This window comes from Hyla sarda, chromosome 11 (genome assembly GCF_029499605.1).
Source record: "Hyla sarda isolate aHylSar1 chromosome 11, aHylSar1.hap1, whole genome shotgun sequence".
NCBI lineage: Eukaryota > Metazoa > Chordata > Amphibia > Anura > Hylidae > Hyla > Hyla sarda.
In genome coordinates this window covers 69,024,953-69,042,252 of record NC_079199.1, presented here as the reverse complement: position 1 = coordinate 69,042,252, position 17,300 = coordinate 69,024,953, and the positions used below count along the sequence as shown (strand labels likewise).

The window sequence follows — 17,300 nt, the reverse complement described above, 5'->3', positions numbered from 1 at the left end:
AGCATGCTTGGACAGTCAACGGCTGTCCGGCAATACTGGGAGTTGTTGTTTTGCAACAGCTGGAGGCTCCATTTTGAAAACAGTGGCGTACCAGACGTTTTTCATTTTTATTGGGGAGGGGAGGGGGGGCTGTGTAGGGGTATGTGTATATGTAGTGTTTTTTACTTTTTATTTTATTTTGTGTTAGTGAAGTGTAGTGTTTTTAGGGTACAGTCACACGGGCAGGGGGGGTTACAGCGATTTTCCCGCTGCGAGTTTGAGCTGCCGCGCAAAATTTGCTGCATCGCAAACTTGCAGCCTGATACTCACTGTAAGCCCCCTGCCCATGTGAATGTACCCTGTACATTCACAAGGGGGGGACCTCCAGCTGTTGCAAAACTACAACTCCCAGCATGCACAGTCTATCAGTGCATGCTGGTAGTTATAGTTTTGCAACAGCTGGAGGCACACGGGTTGGGAAACACTGAGTTAGGAAACAGACAATGTTTCCCAACCAGTGTGCCTCCAGTTGTTGCAAAACCACAACTCCCAAACATTCTCAGGCATGCTGGGAGTAGTAGTTTTGCAACATCTTTAGAGCCAGATGTTGCCGAACTACAACTCCCAGCATGCTTGGAGTTGTAGTTTGCAACATCTGGAGGACTACAGTTTGCAGACCACTAATACAGGGGTTCCCAATCTGTGCCCTTCCAGATGTTTCAAAACTACAACTCCCAGTATGCCAAAACTGTCCAGGCATGCTGGGAGTTGTAGTTCTGCAACATCTGAAGGGCCAGATGTTACAGAACTACAACTCCCAGCATGCCTGGACAGTAAGGGCATGCTGAGAATGTGTAGTTTTGCAACATCTGGAAGGGCACAGTGGTCTCCAAACTGTGGACCTTCAGATGTTGCAAAACTGCAACTCCCAGCATGCCCAGATGCCAAGGGCTGTCTGGGCATGCTGGGAGTTGTAGTATATAGGGTCCCAATACAGCAATGCATGTCGCTTTACGGCGACGTGCATTGCTGTAGAGGGCCCGACCGCGGCTGAAGATCTACTCACCTGTCGCCACCGCCGCCATCTTCCTCCGGGTCTTCAGGGACGAGGTAAGTACCGGGGCCGGTCCCCAGCACTCCCCCGTCCCCCGCCGCGTCCTCCGGTCTTCCTCCCGTCCTCTCCGGACATCCAGGGGCCGGGCAGGACGGGAGGAAGTAATCGCCCCCCCCCCCCCCCCCACCTGCGATTGGTTGGTTAACTAACCGAAGAATCGCAGGGGATCGGAGGAGGTGGCAGGCTTGCCACCTCGCTCCTATGCTTTAGCATGGTCCTGGCTGTCTGTGACAGCTGGGATCATGCGAAATTACCGGGCGGGCGGATCCCAGAGACCCGATCAGCCCGGTATCGCCGCAGATCGCAAGGGCGATTTCCCTTGCGATTTGCGGCGAACGCCGACATGGGGGGCCTACAGGGCCCTCCTCGGCGTTTGCCCTGGATCCCTGCTGAAGGATTTCAGCAGGGATCCGCTTCCGATCTCCGCCGGGTGAGCGGCGGAGACCAGGAAAAGACATGACGTATGCATACGTCATGGGTCCTTAAGACCCAGGGTGTGATGACGTATGCATACGTCATGGGTCCTGAAGAGGTTAAGGACACTCAGGTTGTATACATATTATTGGTGTTGTGGGGACAAGACTGTATTGATTTAACATTCTTGTTGTATGATAGGTTGATAACCTGTGTATTTGTGGAGGCAGGTGCCCTGGGTGGGGTTTCTCCCCTTGTTTTTGGTAGGGGGTTTCCCCCCCCCCCTCGTTTGTGCAGTGGCCAATTGGGCCTTTTTTAATTGGTTTTAACTGTATTGTCTGCTTTTTGTACTATTTATATGTAATAAAGATATACTTTTTGGATTACAGTTACTGTGGGTGTGCATTATATTGCGTATCTCTTTCTCTTTTTTTGTGCCGCTATTGACTTAAGCCCTTGAAAATAAAGAAATCTGCACAGAACTACTAATCGTGAGTGCCTTTCACTTTATATATCATAGACCTGCATTTGTCTTACTTCAACGAAAAGAGCACCGCACTATTTGTGCAGTATATCCGTAACACCCTGTCCATACCGCCTGCTGGAATTAATCAGAAGTCTGCATAGTGCTCCATAAGTGTAGTTCAGTGCAGACCCTATTTGCTATTCTTTACAAATCAAAAACAGCTAGGGCACTGCGACTTCCAAGACCTGACGACCCATTGAGGCATCTACAGATGCACCCTGTAAAATGTGTAATGAGAGGACCAAGTAACTGGCCTTTACACCTTTTCGACAGATGCTCAATGCCGTGTGGCACACAAAGCTTTTGTGGAGTGAGTGGTTAAGTGGAGGGGGCTTGCCCTTGCCCTTAGTATGGTAGGTCTTACTAATGTCCTGCAGAATCCACAGGACAATAGTCTATATTATAGCCTGCTCCAGACAGCTCTTAAAAGGGACAGAGGTGTCAGCAGAGAGCACTGTGGTAAGACAGAAAGGAAATTAACCCCTTAAGGACTCCGTTTCCGTTTTTGCACTTTTGCTTTTTCCTCCTTACCTTTTAAAAATCATAACCCTTTCAATTTTCCACCTAAAAATCCATATTATGGCTTATTTAATGAGTCACCAATTCTACTTTGCAGTGACATCAGTCATTTTACCCAAAAATTCATGACGAAACGGAAAAAAAAATCATTGTGGGACAAAATCGAAGAAAAAATGCCATTTTGTAGCTTTTGGGGGCTTCCGTTTCTACGCAGTGCATATTTCGGTAAAAATTACACCTTATTATTATTCTGTAGGTCCATACGGTTAAAATGGTACCTTACTTATATAGGTTGGATATTGTCGTACTTCTGCAAAAAATCATAACTACATGCAGGAAAATGTATACGTTTAAAAATGTCCTCTTCTGACCCCTATAACTTTTTTATTTTTCCACGTACAGGGCAGTATGAGGGCTAATTTTTTGTGCCGTGATCTGAAGTTTTTATCGGTATGATTTTTGTTTTCATCTGACTTTTTGATCACTTTTTATTCATTTTTTAATGGTATAAAAAGTGACCAAAGTACGCTTTTTTGGACTTTGGAATTTTTTTGCGCGTACGCCATTGACCGTGCCGTTTAATTAATGATATATTTTTATAGTTTGGACATTTACGCACACGGCGATACCACATATGTTTATTTTTATTTACACTGTTTTATTTTTTTATGGGAAAAGGGGGTGATTCAAACTTTTATTAAGGAAGGGGTTAAATGACCTTTATTAACACTTTTTTTTAACATTTTTTTTGCAGTGTTATAGGTCCCATAGGGCCCTTTAACACTGCACACACTGATCTCTCATCCTGCACTGCACACACTGATCTCTCATCCTGCACTGCACACACTGATCTCTCATTCACCGATCGGACACCGAGGAGGCAGGTAAGGGCCCTCCCGGTGTCCTGCAAGCTGTTCGGGACGCCGCGAATTCACCGCGGCGGTCCCGAACAGCCCGACTGACTAGCCGGGATACTTTCACTTTCGCTTTAGAAGCGGCAGTCAGCTTTGACCGCCGCTTCTAAAGGGTTAATACCGCACATCGCCGCGATCGGCAATGTGTGGTATTAGCCGCAGGTCCCGGCCGTTGATGAGCGCCGGGACCGAAGCGATGTGATGCGGGGTCGCACCGCGACCCCGCTTCATATCGCGGGAGCCGGCGCAGGACGTAAATATACGTCCTGTGTCATTAAAGGGTTAAAAAAGAAAAGAACTTCCTGTGAAACATAGTAACATAGTTCATAAGGTTGAAAAAAGATCAGACTCCATCAAGTTCAACCTATAACCCTAATGAGTCCCTACTGAGTTGATCCAGATGAAGGCAAAAAACCCTCATACTAGAGGTAAAAATTCCTTCCCGACTCCAAATATGGCAGTCACAATAAATCCCTGGATCAACATTTTGTCCCTATAAATCTAATATACATGACCAGCAATGTTATTATTCTCAAAAAATGCATCCAGACCCCTTTTGAACTCTTTTACAGAGTTCACCATGATCACCTCCTCAGGCAGAGAATTCCACAGTCACACTGCTCTTACAGTAAAGAACCCCAATCTGTGCTGGTGTAGAAACCTTCTTTCCTCTAAACGTAGAGGATGCCCCCTCTAAACGTAGAGGATAAAGCAGCTCATAAGTACTGGAAGGGTTAAGATTTTTAAATAGAAGTAATTTACAAATCTGTTTAACTTTCTGGCACTGGTTCATAAAAAAAAATATATGTTTTCCAGGGGAGTACCCCTTTAACCTTAGTAAGTAAAATATGTCCGATTACAGGGGGCAAATGGGCTAATGATTTTGCGGTTGATTCTAACATTTTCCCAGATAAATTGCACAGCTATTGACCACCGCATACAGTGTGCAAACATATGCAGTACCTACACTGTAACACTTCACCTGGCTGAATTGCTCCCATTACAAGCATAAAAATGTCCGTCAAGTGGACTCCTGTTGTAGGTGACTAATACTTACTGTTAAGTCAAAACACGTCGGTGCGTTTGTGTCTTGCTTCTTTTCCATGTTTTTATATTTTTCGTGCACTGGATTTTAACATGTAAAGAATAAAGCCTGATATTTTACCCAGCTTGGGAGCCGGAATCTCCTCCTTCTACTGGGACCAGAGTTAGCCCAAAGGTCTCTGTGCCCTGTTTTGGCTGAATTGCTCCCATTAAAAGCATAAAAATATCCGTCAACAAATAAGAGTTGTGACGGGTGGATCAAGCTCTCTGTCACTGCCCTCCAAGAACCAAGAGCCATTTCTAGAGACATCCAAGAAGCTGCTTCCCTTACATACAGGGAGTGATTCATGTAAGGGCTGTATATATATATATATATATATATATATATATATATATATATATGAATATATATATATATAAATATGAGAGAGAGAGAGAGAGAGAGAGAGAGAGACAACTGCTTACAGTACAGCAGACAAGCACATGCTGCTACCTCCATGTCTCCCCTGCAGTTACCTGTGCTCCTGGCATCATCATCGTTGATGTCTTTCAATGTCTTGTCTTTCTTATCTGTCTTCTTTCCCATAGTGACAATCCTAATGATGCTGAAAGGAATAGAAGAAGTATCAGCTCTAATGCCAGGAAAGCTTGGAACCTACTGATAATAGAATGTCAACATGCTGGGACTTGCAGTTCCATAGGAATAACAAACCCCATTTTTTAGGTCAGGTTGGTCCCAGCTATTGCAAGACTACAACTCTCAGCATTCCCGGACAGGCAAACACTGTCCTGGCATGCTGGGAGTTGTAGTTTTGCGATAGCTGGAGGTGCACTGGTTGGGAAACACTGCCTCGAAGCATTAATAGGAGTATAATACATAGCCACTATTATAATTTCCTTCTGTATGTTCCCTAAGATTCCATATATATACAGATATATCTATATACAGATCCCCGAAATCACCTGCTGTAGTCTCAGCGTCTCGTCACCTTGGTTACCAGGCTAGGCGGAGCTCCGTTCTAGAGCGTGCTCAGATTTAGCCTATCAGGCGCTAGGGCGGGACGCGACACGAAACGTGAGACGCAGACTGACGATAGACAACGCGATACGTGAAAGTTCCCTACGATCCGCAATTAAAACCGGGTGTGGCTAATGCACTGGGCGTGGTTTAAACTTGGAGCAAAATGTAAAGAGTATTCCAGTCACGTGTGAGTTGCAATATGTGTGCGGTCTGGAGCGTATGTATCGCGATACATGTATACAGACTTTTACCCAGGCAGAGCAGTGTAGTGCCCACATGTATCATGAGGCGCCTTACTTTACCTTCAAAGTGTGTATGGCAGTTTCAGATCACTCAGCTACTATACGTGTCCTATAAACGAGTCAAAAGTTTTAATCGGATGGGTCGGTGTTTCCGAAGTAGGGTGCTTCCGGCTGTTGCTAAACTACAACTCCCAGCATGCTAGGAGTTGTAGTTTTGCAACAGCTGGAGGCACCCTGGTTGAGAAACACCGGGATGGGGTCTGAGGGTTCAAACCTTTAACAATGGAAACTTTTGCCATGTCTCTACAACGTGTCAACAGGTTTTTTTTTAACCCCTTAATGACACAGCCCATTATGACCTTTAACCCCTTAAGGACCAGGCCATTTTACACCTCAGGACCAGAGCGTTTTTTGCACATCTGACCACTGTCACTTTAAATATTAATAACTCTGGAATGCTTTTAGTTATCATTCTGATTCCGAGATTGTTTTTTCGTGACATATTCTACTTTAACATAGTGATAACATTTTATGGTAACTTGCATCCTTTCTTGGTGAAAAATCCCAAAATTTTTATTTTTCTAACTTTGAAGCTCTCTGCTTGTAAGGTAAATGGATATTCCAAATAAAAAAAAAAATGTATTCACATTTCCAATATGTCTACTTTATGTTTGCATCATAAAATTTGCATGTTTTTACTTTTGGAAGACACCAGAGGGCTTCAAAGTTCCGCAGCAATTTTCCAATTTTTCACAACATTTTAAAACTCACTATTTTTCAGGGACCAGTTCAGGTTTGAAGTGGATTTGAAGGGTCTTCATATAGAAATACCCCATAAAAGACCCCATTATGAAAAACTGCACCACCCAAAGTATTCAAAATGACAATCAGTCAGCGTTTTAACCCTTTAGGTGTTTCACAGGAATAGCAGCAAAGTGAAGGAGAAAATTCACAATCTTCATTTTTTACACTCGCATGTTCTTGTAGACCCAATTTTTGAATTTTTACAAGGGGTGAAAGGAGAAAATTTATACTTATATTTGTAGCCCAATTTCTCTCGAGTAAGTACATACCTCATATGTAAAGTGTTCGGCGGGCGCAGTAGAGGGCTCAGAAGCGAAGGAGCGACAAGGGGATTTTGGAGAGTACGTTTTTCTGAAATGGTTTTTGGGGGGCATGTCGCATTTAGGAAGCCCCTATGGTGCCAGAACAGCAAAAAAAAAAAAAAAACACATGGCCTACCATTTTGGAAACTAGACCCCTTGAGGAATGTAACAAGGAATAAAGTGAGCCTTAATACCCCACAGGGGTTTCACGACTTTTGCATATGTAAAAAAATAAAAATAAATTTCACTAAAATGTATGTTTCCCCCCCAAATTTCACATTTTTGCAAGGGTTAATAGCAGAAAATACCCCCCCCCCCCCCCCAAATTTGTAACGCCATCTCTTCTGAGTATGGAGGTACCCCATAAGTTGACCTGAAGTGCACTATGGGAAAACTACAATGCTCAGAAGAGAAGGAGTCATATTTGGCTTTTTGCGGGGGGGGTAGCATGTGTGTGGGGGATTATGCACTGTGTGTGTGCTTGGTGTATACTATATATAACGGTGTGTGATTAGAAATCACACATTGTTATATGGGGGGAGAAAAATGCTGCAGCCCAAAAAAAAATGGGGGGGGGGGGGGGCTAATGCAGCGCCCTGAACCCCTAATAGGGCCTGGGTCACACTGAAAAACTGCAGAAGACCCTTGGGGACCTATTAGGGGGTCAGGGGGGGAAATTTTTTAAAAACTTTTTTTAACTTAATTTTTTACTATTTACCCTACCTTTCCCTGGGCTGTATGCTTTCCCTGATCTATGGGGGGCTTCTTTTCTTCTCTGGGGGCTCCGATCTTGGCAGAGGGGGGGGGGTCCCTGGTCTTCCTCCAGCAGCTCTGACCGCTGACTGAACTCAGCCAGCGGCGGGAGCTGCGGGAAGATGCTGTTAACCCCTCCCCTGCCGTCTGCTATTGGCTGGACGATTGTCCAGCCAATAGCAGCGATCCTGGGGGGGGGGGGGGGGGGGGGGGGGTTGGCGAAATCGCCACCTCCCCATAGATACAGTGGGTGATCACCTTGTATCTCCGGGTCAGCGGGTCCCACGTGACCCGCATCGCCGGAGTAGCTGCAAATCGCATGTGTGAATTCACATGCGATTTGCGGCGATCGCTGACATGGGGGGGTCTAATGACCCCCCTGGGCATTTGCACGGGATGCCTGCTGAATGATTTCAGCAGGCATCCCGGTCCAATCCCCGCCCGGCGGGGACCAGAACTGCCCATGACGTAAATGTATGTCCTTGGTCCTTAAGACCCAGGGTGTCGGGACGTACCGTTACGTCATGGGTCCTGTAGGGGTTAAAAGAGATATCCATTGGTGAAAAACTTATCCCCTACCCTAAGGATAGGGGATAAGTTTCAGATCACTGGGGGTCCGACCGCTGGGGCCCCCGCGATCTCCTGTACGAGGCCCTGACAGCCCGCGGGAAGGGGGCATGTTGACCACCGCATGAAGCGGTGGCTGACACGCCCCCTCAATACAACTCTATGGCAGACCCGAAGCGCTGCCTTTGGCAATCTCCATCTCTGCCGTAGAGTTGTATTGAGGGGGCGTGTCGGCGCCGCTTCGTGAGGTGGTCAACATGCGCTATCTGGCCAGCGAGCCGGGGCCCCATACAGAGATATCTAGGATAGGGAATACGTTTTTCACCACTGGACTTCCCCTTTATGGACCAGAGCATCTTTTGCACATCTGACCACTATCACATTAAGCATTAACCCCTTAAGGGCCAAGCCCATTTTCGCCTTAAAGGGGTACTCCGGTGAAAACCTTTTTTCTTTTAAATCAACTGGTGGCAGAAAGTTAAACATATTTGTAAATTAGAAAAATATTGCCCGGACCTTCCAAGGTAGTGTGATTGATTAAATAAACAATGGATAACTGGGTCGTACTCCAATAATAATTCAATAATTATTTATTTAAAATGTATAGTGCATTACTCCTCACAGGGCCCTTGTGAGAAAAAACACATATAGTAAATGTAAAAATAGGCAAATATTAAAAAGTGACACTGGCATATAAGATAGCTCTGTATAGACAAATTCATATGATGTCTTTACGGTATTATAAAGATGCAGTATAAATGTCCTTTTGTGTGACAATTGTATATCAAATTGGATACTTTGTTACCGGTCCTGGATGGTGTGACTCTGTCAGCTCCCGCTGAGGCAATATAGTTGTTCCTGTGCCTAGATATCACAGTCAGCGGTCTTAGATGGTGCTGTGACTTTAACCCTCAAGGTCCAGGTGTTACGCGGTGATGATCGTCCCAGGCTGGTGGCGCTGTCAGGCGCCGATGGTAGAGTCGCCGGGAGACCGTGCGTTGGCAAGCGCCGATGGTATGTTTGTCAGGAGACCAAGCGCTGGCAGGCGCTGATGATATCGATCTCCTCACCGCTGGACTTGGAAGAAGCCGGAGACCACACGCTGGGTAGATGGAACTTGCCTCGTGTATATGGCGTGTGACGTCAGCTGAGCCGGAGCTGGCCAGGTAAGATCAGGACCGGACACTAGTCTGGATCGACTAATGCGTAGGAGATCCACAATGTGATAAACTTGCTCCGTGAGCAGTAGCTAGAGTTCATGAAGAGCATAAATGCCAGTGAGCAAGACTAATGTACAGGACTAGACACGTTTACCTGAAACCCTGAAACGCGTCTAGTCCTGTACATTAGTCTTGCTCACTGGCATTTATGCTCTTCATGAACTCTAGCTACTGCTCACGGAGCAAATTTATCACATTGTGGATATCCTACGCGTTAGTCGATCCAGACTAGTGTCCGGTCCTGATCTTACCTGGCCAGCTCCGGCTCAGCTGACGTCACACGCCATCTACACGAGGCAAGTTCCATCTACCTAGCGTGTGGTCTCCGGCTTCTTCCAAGTCCAGCGGTGAGGAGATCGATATCATCAGCGCCTGCCAGCGCTTGGTCTCCTGACAAACATACCATCGGCGCTTGCCAGCGCACGGTCTCCCGGCGACTCTACCATCGGCGCCTGCCAGCGCCACCAGCCTGGGACGATCATCACCGCGTAACACCTGGACCTTGAGGGTTAAAGCCACAGCACCATCTAAGACCGCTGACTGTGATATCTAGGCACAGGAACAACTATATTGCCTCAGCGGGAGCTGACAGTCACACCATCCAGGACCGGTAACAAAGTATCCAATTTGATATACAATTGTCACACAAAAGGACATTTATACTGCATCTTTATAATACCGTAAAGACATCATATGAATTTGTCTATACAGAGCTATCTTATATGCCAGTGTCACTTTTTAATATTTGCATATTTTTACATTTACTATATGTGTTTTTTCTCACAAGGGCCCTGTGAGGAGTAATGCACTATACATTTTAAATAAATAATTATTGAATTATTATTGGAGTACGACCCAGTTATCCATTGTTTATTTAATGAATCACACTACCTTGGAAGGTCCGGGCAATATTTTTCTATATTTATTTCGCATTATTTTTGCAGCTGTGGTATAGTTGCATGCCCTGGTGACCTCAGGTAGGGTTTATATATTAATTGTGAGCTGCACTTGCACCTTTTTTCCTTTTCTTCATATTTGTAAATTACTTCTATTAAAAAATCTTAATCCTTCCTGTACTTATTAGCTGCTGAATACTACAGAGGAAATTCTTTTCTTTTTGGAATGCTCTCTGATGACATCACGAGAACAGTTCTCTCTGCTGATGTTATTATAATAATAATAACGCTTTATTTATTGTTGTCCTTAGTGGGATTGGAACCCAAGTCCCCAGCACTGAAAGGCAGCAGTGCTAACCACTGAGCCACCATGCTGCCCTTAGCATACATGTGCTATGCATGGTTGCTAAAATGGACCGAGATGTCAGCAGAGAGCACTGTGCTTGTGATGTCAGTGTTCCAAAAAGAAAGGAATTTCCTCTGTAGCATTCAGCAGCTAATAAGTACTGGAAGGATTAAGACTTTTTAATAGAAGTAATTTACAAATATGTTTAACTTTCTGCCACCAGTTGATTTAAAAGAAAAAAGGTGTTCACCGGAGTACCCCTTTAAGGATCAGAGCAATTTTTGCACATCTGACCACTGTCACTTTAAGCATTAATAACTCTATGATGCTTTACTTTTCATTCTGATTCCGAGATTGCATTTTCGTGACATATTCTACTTTATGTTAGTGATAAATTTGTGTCGATACTTGCATCATTTGTTGGTGGAAAATTCCAAAATTTGATTAAAAAAATAGAAAATGTTGCCTTTTTCTAACTTTGAAGCTCTCTGCTTGTAAGGAAAAGAGACATTCCAAATACAGTGGTCCCTCAACATATGATATTAATTGGTTCCAGGAGAACCATCATATATTGAAACCATCATATGTCGAGTACATATGTCTATGTAAAAATGGTAATTGGTTCTGGGGCCTCGGAACCATTGTATGTTGAATACATATCTCTATGGGAAACTGACAATTGGTTCTGGGATGACCATTGTATGTGGAGTGTATGGGGAACCAGGGTGCCTCCAGCTGTTGCACAACTACAACTCCCAGCATGCATGTACAGCCATTGACTGTCTGGGCATGCTGGGAGTTATAGTTTTGCAACAGCTGGAGGCACACTGATAGGGAAACATTGATGTATGGGGTGTATTGTGTGTATATGTATTGTATGTGATGTGTAACATTGCATACAGTACTGTACAGTTCATTAAATACCTTCAGGGGGGACAGAATGTCCTCCATTACGATCCTGCCGACTACAGCTCTATAGGAAAGGAAGGGGAGGGCAGCCAGCAGCTCATTGGATGCCTGCAGCAAGATGCTGCAGGCTATTGGCTATGGCTGCACTGGGGGGCGGGGCTTACACGGAGCTCACAGTGGAAGCCTGCGTGAGTTAGCAGGACAGCATGTGAGTAACAGGAGGCAGAACGGGACACACGGGGCACATTAAACAACTATCTGTCAGTTGCTGAAGTTGTCAGCGCTGTCAGATAGCTGTTTGTACGATGGCCCCGACACACAGCAGCATCATATGTCGATGCTGCCTTCAACATACGATGGACTCTGAGAAGCCATCATATGTTGAAATGATCATATGTCGGGGCCATCATAAGTCGGGGGGTCACTGTAAATTATATATTGATTCACATATACAATATGTCTACTTTATGATATCATAAAGTTGACATGTTTTTACTTTTGGAAGACATCAAAGGGCTTGAAAGTTCAGCAGCAATTTTCCAATTTCAGGGACCAGTTCAGTTTTGAAGTGGATATGAAGCGCTTTCTTATTAGAGATACCCCACAAAGGAAAACTTAACCTCTCAAACTATTCAAAATGACATTCAGTAAGTGTGTTAACCCTTTAGGTGTTTCACAGGAATAGCAGCAAAGTGAAGGAGAAAATTCAAAATCTTCATTTTTTACACTAGCATGTTCTTGTAGACACAGTTTTTGAATTTTTACAAGGTGTAATAGGAGAAAAAGCCCCCCAAAATTTGTAACCCAATTTCTCTCAAGTAAGGAAATAACTCATATGTTTATGTCAGGTGTTTGGTGGGCACAGTAGAGGGCTCAGAAGGGAAGGAGCAACAATGGGATTTTGGAAAGGGAATTTTGCTGAAATGCTTTTTGGGGGGCATGTCACATTTAGGAAGCCCCTATGGTGCCAGAACAGCAGAAAAAAACCCACATGGCATACCATTTTGGAAACTACACCCCTCAAGGCACATAACAAGGGTCCAGTGAGCCCTAACACCCCACAGGTGTTTGACGACTTTTCGTTAAAGGAGATCTGTAGTGCTCTGAACTTTATCCCCTAAGTTTTAAGTTTTAGATCGTGGGGGTCTGAGCGCTGGGGACCCCCACGATCTCCTGTACGGGGCCGCGGCAATGTACAGGAAAGGGGGCATTCCGTCCCCACATGATGCTGCAGCCGGCACACCCCTCCATGAATCCCATAGAGATACATGGAGGGGCGTGCCGGCTGCCGCATGAATGCGGGGACGGAACGCCCCCTTTCCTGTACATTGCCGCGGCCCCGTACAGGAGATTGTGGGGGGCCCCAGCGCACGGAACCCCCACGATTTAAAACTTTTCCCCTATCCTTTGGATAGGGGATAAAGTTCAGAGCACTATTTTTTTTACTAAGCTGCAGTTTTTTCCCAAATTTACCATTTTTACAAAGGGTATTGGGAGAAAATGCCCCCCCCCCCCCATTTCTTCTGAGTACTACAATGCTCAGAAGAGAAGGAGCGCCATTGGGCTTTTGAAGAGAACATTTCTCCAGAATTGAAGGCCACGTGTGTTTACAAAGCCCCCATAGTGCTAGAACAATGTGACCCCATTTTGGAAACTACACCCCTCACGGAATTTAATAAGGGGTGCAGTGAGTATTTACACCCTACTGGCGTTTGACAGATCTTTGGAACAGTGGGCTGTGCAAATGAAAAATTACATTTTTAATTTACACTGAACACTGTTCCAAAAATCTGTCAGACACCTGTGGGGCGTAAAGGCTCACTGTACCCCTTATTACATTCCTTGAGGAGTGTAGTTTCTAAAATGGGGTCACATGTGTGTGTGTGGGGGGGTCCATTGTTCTGGCACTATGGGGGCCTTGTAAACACACGTGGCCTTCAATTCTGGACAAATTTTCTCTTCAAAAGCCCAATGGCTTTTGAAGCTGAGCATTGTAGTGCGCCCACAGAGCACTTTACATGCACATATGGGGTATGTTCTTAATCAGAAGAAATGGGGTTACAAATACATTTTTTTCCTATTTTCCTTTGTGAAAACGAAAAATTTAGGGTAACACCAGCATTTTAGCATTTTAGCCGGATTCTTACATGACAGTGGGCTCAGCCTATCACTGGCCGGGGCGGGACATCGCTGCGGCCAGTCATAGGCTGACGGCTCTCAGACGTTCCCGTCCCCAGCCTAAAGCCGACGTAGGTAAGTTAAAGTTTATTTTCTTTATCTTTTGCAGCCCGGGCATAGGGATACAGCGTACAGCAGTGGTCTCCAACCTGCGGACCTCCAGCTGTTGCAAAACTACAACTCCCAGCATGCCCGGACAGTGTTGGCTGTACTGGCATGCTGGGAGTTGTAGTTTTGCAACATCTGGAGTTCCGCAGGTTGGAGACCACTGGCATACAGTATAGAGTTCCAGCGCCGGTGGCGGCCCGCAACAAAGATTAGGAGGGCAGTGCTTGCGGGTGACTTATGTGGGTAGTACCCCGCTGGGATGATAATTAATTGGGCGGGAGCAGAACAGCGCTGGCGGGTAACATGATTTGGTGGGGGGGGGGGGGTAGCAGAACAGCGCTGGCGGGTAACATGATTTGGTGGGGGAGAGCAGAACAGTGCTCGCGGGTCACATGATTTGGGGGGGGGATGAAAGAAATACCGTTATATACCGTGGAACCTCCAAAAAAATACTGTGATACACATTTTTGGTCATACCGCCCAGCTCTATGACATATTCTACTTTATGTTAGTAAATTTTTGTCGACACTTGCATCCTGTCTTGGTTAAAAATTCCAAAATTTCATGAACAATTTGAAAATTTCGCATTTTTCTAACTTGAAGCTCTCTGCTTGTAAGGAAAATGGATATCCCCAAAAAATTATATATTGATTCACATATACAATATGTCTACTTTATGTTGGCATCATAAAGTTGACATATTTTTACTTTTGGAAGACATCAGAGGGCTTCAAAGTTCAGCAGTAATTTTCTAATTTTTCACGAAATTTTAAAAAATCTGAATTTTTCAGGGACCATTTCAGTTTTGAAGTCGATTTGAGGGGCCTTCATATTACAAATACCCCATAAATGTCCCATTATTATAAAAACTGCCCCCCTCAAATTATTCAAAATGACAGAGTGTTTGTTAACCCTTTAGGTGTTTCACAGGAATAGCAACAATGTAAAGGAGAAAATTCTAAATCTTCATTTTTTACACTCGCATGTTCTTGTAGACCCAGCTTTTGAATTTTTACCAGGGGTAAAAGGAGAAAAAGCCCCCCAAAATATGTAGCCCAATTTCTGTCGAGTAAGGAAATACCTCATATGTGAACATAAAGTGCTTTGTGGGTGCACTAGAGGGCTCAGAAGGGAAGGAGTGACAATGACATTTTGGAGAGTGAATTTTTCTGAAATGGTTTTTGGGGGCATGTCGCATTTAGGAAGCCCCTATGGTGCCAGAACAGCAAAAGTGGGATGGGAAAAGGAAAAATTAGATTTTGTACACTAAAATGCTGGGGTTACCCCAAATTTTTCATTTTCACAAGTGGTAACCGGGGAAAATGTCCCCCACAATTTGTAAATATGTTTCTTTGGAGTAAGGACATACCTCATATTTGGATTTAAACTGCTCTACGAGTGCACACCAGGTATCAGAAGAACAGGAGCGCCATTCAGCTTTTGGAGAATTTTGCTGGAATCAGTCAGGGGCCTTGAGCGTTTTTCATTTGCACAAAAGGTAATAGAAGAAAATGCCCCCAAATTTTGTAACCCCATTGCTTCTGAGTATGGAAATACCCCATATGTGGATATAACATGCTGTGCGGGCGCACTACAGGGCTCAAGAGTCGTAAAGCTATGTTTGCATTTGAGGCCTATGGCATATCAGTAGCTGACAGCTAACAAAAAGAAACATCCACATGTGACCCTATTATTGACAGTACTCCCCCTACGGAAGGTGTATAGGGGGATTTGACATTTGGAATGGATGGATGTAGCCAAAATTTATTTTCCAGGAATGGATTAAATGTACTATGGCGAAAATGAAAGTTACAATCTTAATACTGATATGCCAATTATGTTCCCAGAATGATGACCCAGAGTATAGCCAAATGTAAAAAATATGCCCACCCCAAACCCTATGTTCTGAATCATCATTCTGGGAATGTGATGTGTGTGGCCGTCCCTAACCTGTTGCCTCAAATGCACATACCGCTCAAGTGGAGAGAGAGTGCTGCGTAACTGAGGCAACATAAAAAAAAGACCCTGATGCTAGTGACTCAGTGACCCATGCCCATTTTTTTCAGGTTTTTTGGGCAATTTAGTGGTTTATGGGGTAAAATTTGGAATGCACTCTGGACTTGGTACATTGGGGGTCAAGCGTACTGGGACAGTACAAAGAGTTTTACGTGGCAGCAAGTAGACCGCAAATTTTTTGTACCATACCTGGGTTTTCCACATGGCATTGTATGGCTTGAGGACTTGATCAGAGAGATCAACTCCCCCCATATACTGATTGTAGCCCAGAATACAATCAGGCTTGAGGACCGTTGTCTTTGTGGTACCTCACACAGGGACAGGTGAGCTGAATTGTGGTCAGCATAAGGACATCCCTCTTATCCTTATACCTAACCAGCAACAGGTTTTCATGGGTAAGGGCATGGGACCCTTGGGCATAGGTGTCTGGAGAAAACTTAGAAGGAGGCCTCTCTGGTTTTTCCGCAAGTTCCCACAAGCAAACGTGGATTTGGCGGCAAGGGATGTGAACAGAGGGATGCTGGTATAAAAGTTGTCCACATACACGTGGTAACCCTTACCAGCAATGGGTGCACAAGGTCCCAGAAGAGTTTCCCGCTAACACCCAGAGTGGGGGGATATTCTGGGGCTTCAATATAGGAATCCCGTCCTTCATATACTCTAAACGTGTAAGTGTACCCAGAGGTACTCTCACAAAGTTTGTAGAGTTTCACGCTATACCGCGCCCGCTTCAAGGGAATATACTGGTGCAAGATGAGTCTCCCATTAAAACTGATAAGACTCCTCTACAGAGAGCTCCCTTAGGGGTACGTAGGCTGCTTTATCAGAGCAATGCAGGCATTTCCGTATGGCCTCGAACCGTCCCCATGTCATGGCCTTACCGTAAAGTGGGGTCTGGTAGAGGAGGTCCCCACTCCAGTACTGCCTGACACTTGGTTTTTTGACCAGGCCCACATGCAGCCTGAGGCCCCAAAATTTCCTCATTTCGGCTGCATCAATGGCATGCCCTCCATTGGGCCTAGCCCAAAACGAATCTGGGTGGTGGGCAATGAACTGTTGGGCATACTAGTTCGTTATCTCCACCATTAGATTGACAAAGTCGCCACTGAAATAAAAACTAAAAAAGTCCATTTCAATATATCCGACTATGTCAATCTGGATTCCTGAGTCGCCAACAAACTCAGGTACCCGTAGCTGATATGCCTCTGGGGGTCTCCAGACAGGTTCACCGGAAGGGAGCTCCGGGACGCTTGTCTGGGGGTCGGACTCCTATTACAAGCGACATGGACGTTCATTCTAGTGTCAGCCACTGTGTCACTATTATGGGGGGGGGGATGGCCTTGCCTTGTCTCCGCCACTTTGCAGGGGTCTCATCATCAGTGCTAGATGATGAGGAGGACAAGGAAGAACACCGAAAAGTAGGATCTT

General features: G+C 45.1%; 1 protein-coding gene across 6 annotated transcripts in view; it reads right to left on the bottom strand.

Annotated features, from left to right (window-relative positions):
* Window positions 1–5,600, bottom strand: part of LRRC71 (leucine rich repeat containing 71) — a 98,428-nt gene extending 92,828 nt beyond the window's left edge. For 5 of the 6 annotated variants that reach the window (XR_008848837.1, XM_056546249.1, XM_056546250.1 and 2 more), the window contains exons 1-2: window positions 5,474–5,600; window positions 5,027–5,115 (exon numbers count right to left, since the gene is read on the bottom strand). Coding sequence is in view for 5 of the 6 variants with exons in the window: in XM_056546249.1 (XP_056402224.1) it covers window positions 5,027–5,096 (70 nt within the window). In the remaining variant the exon portion in view is untranslated. Of the gene's footprint in view, window positions 1–5,026; window positions 5,116–5,387; window positions 5,419–5,473 lie in introns of those variants that run through there. The other variant, XM_056546248.1, reaches the window with a different exon arrangement.
* Between the last annotated feature and the right edge of the window lie 11,700 nt (window positions 5,601–17,300).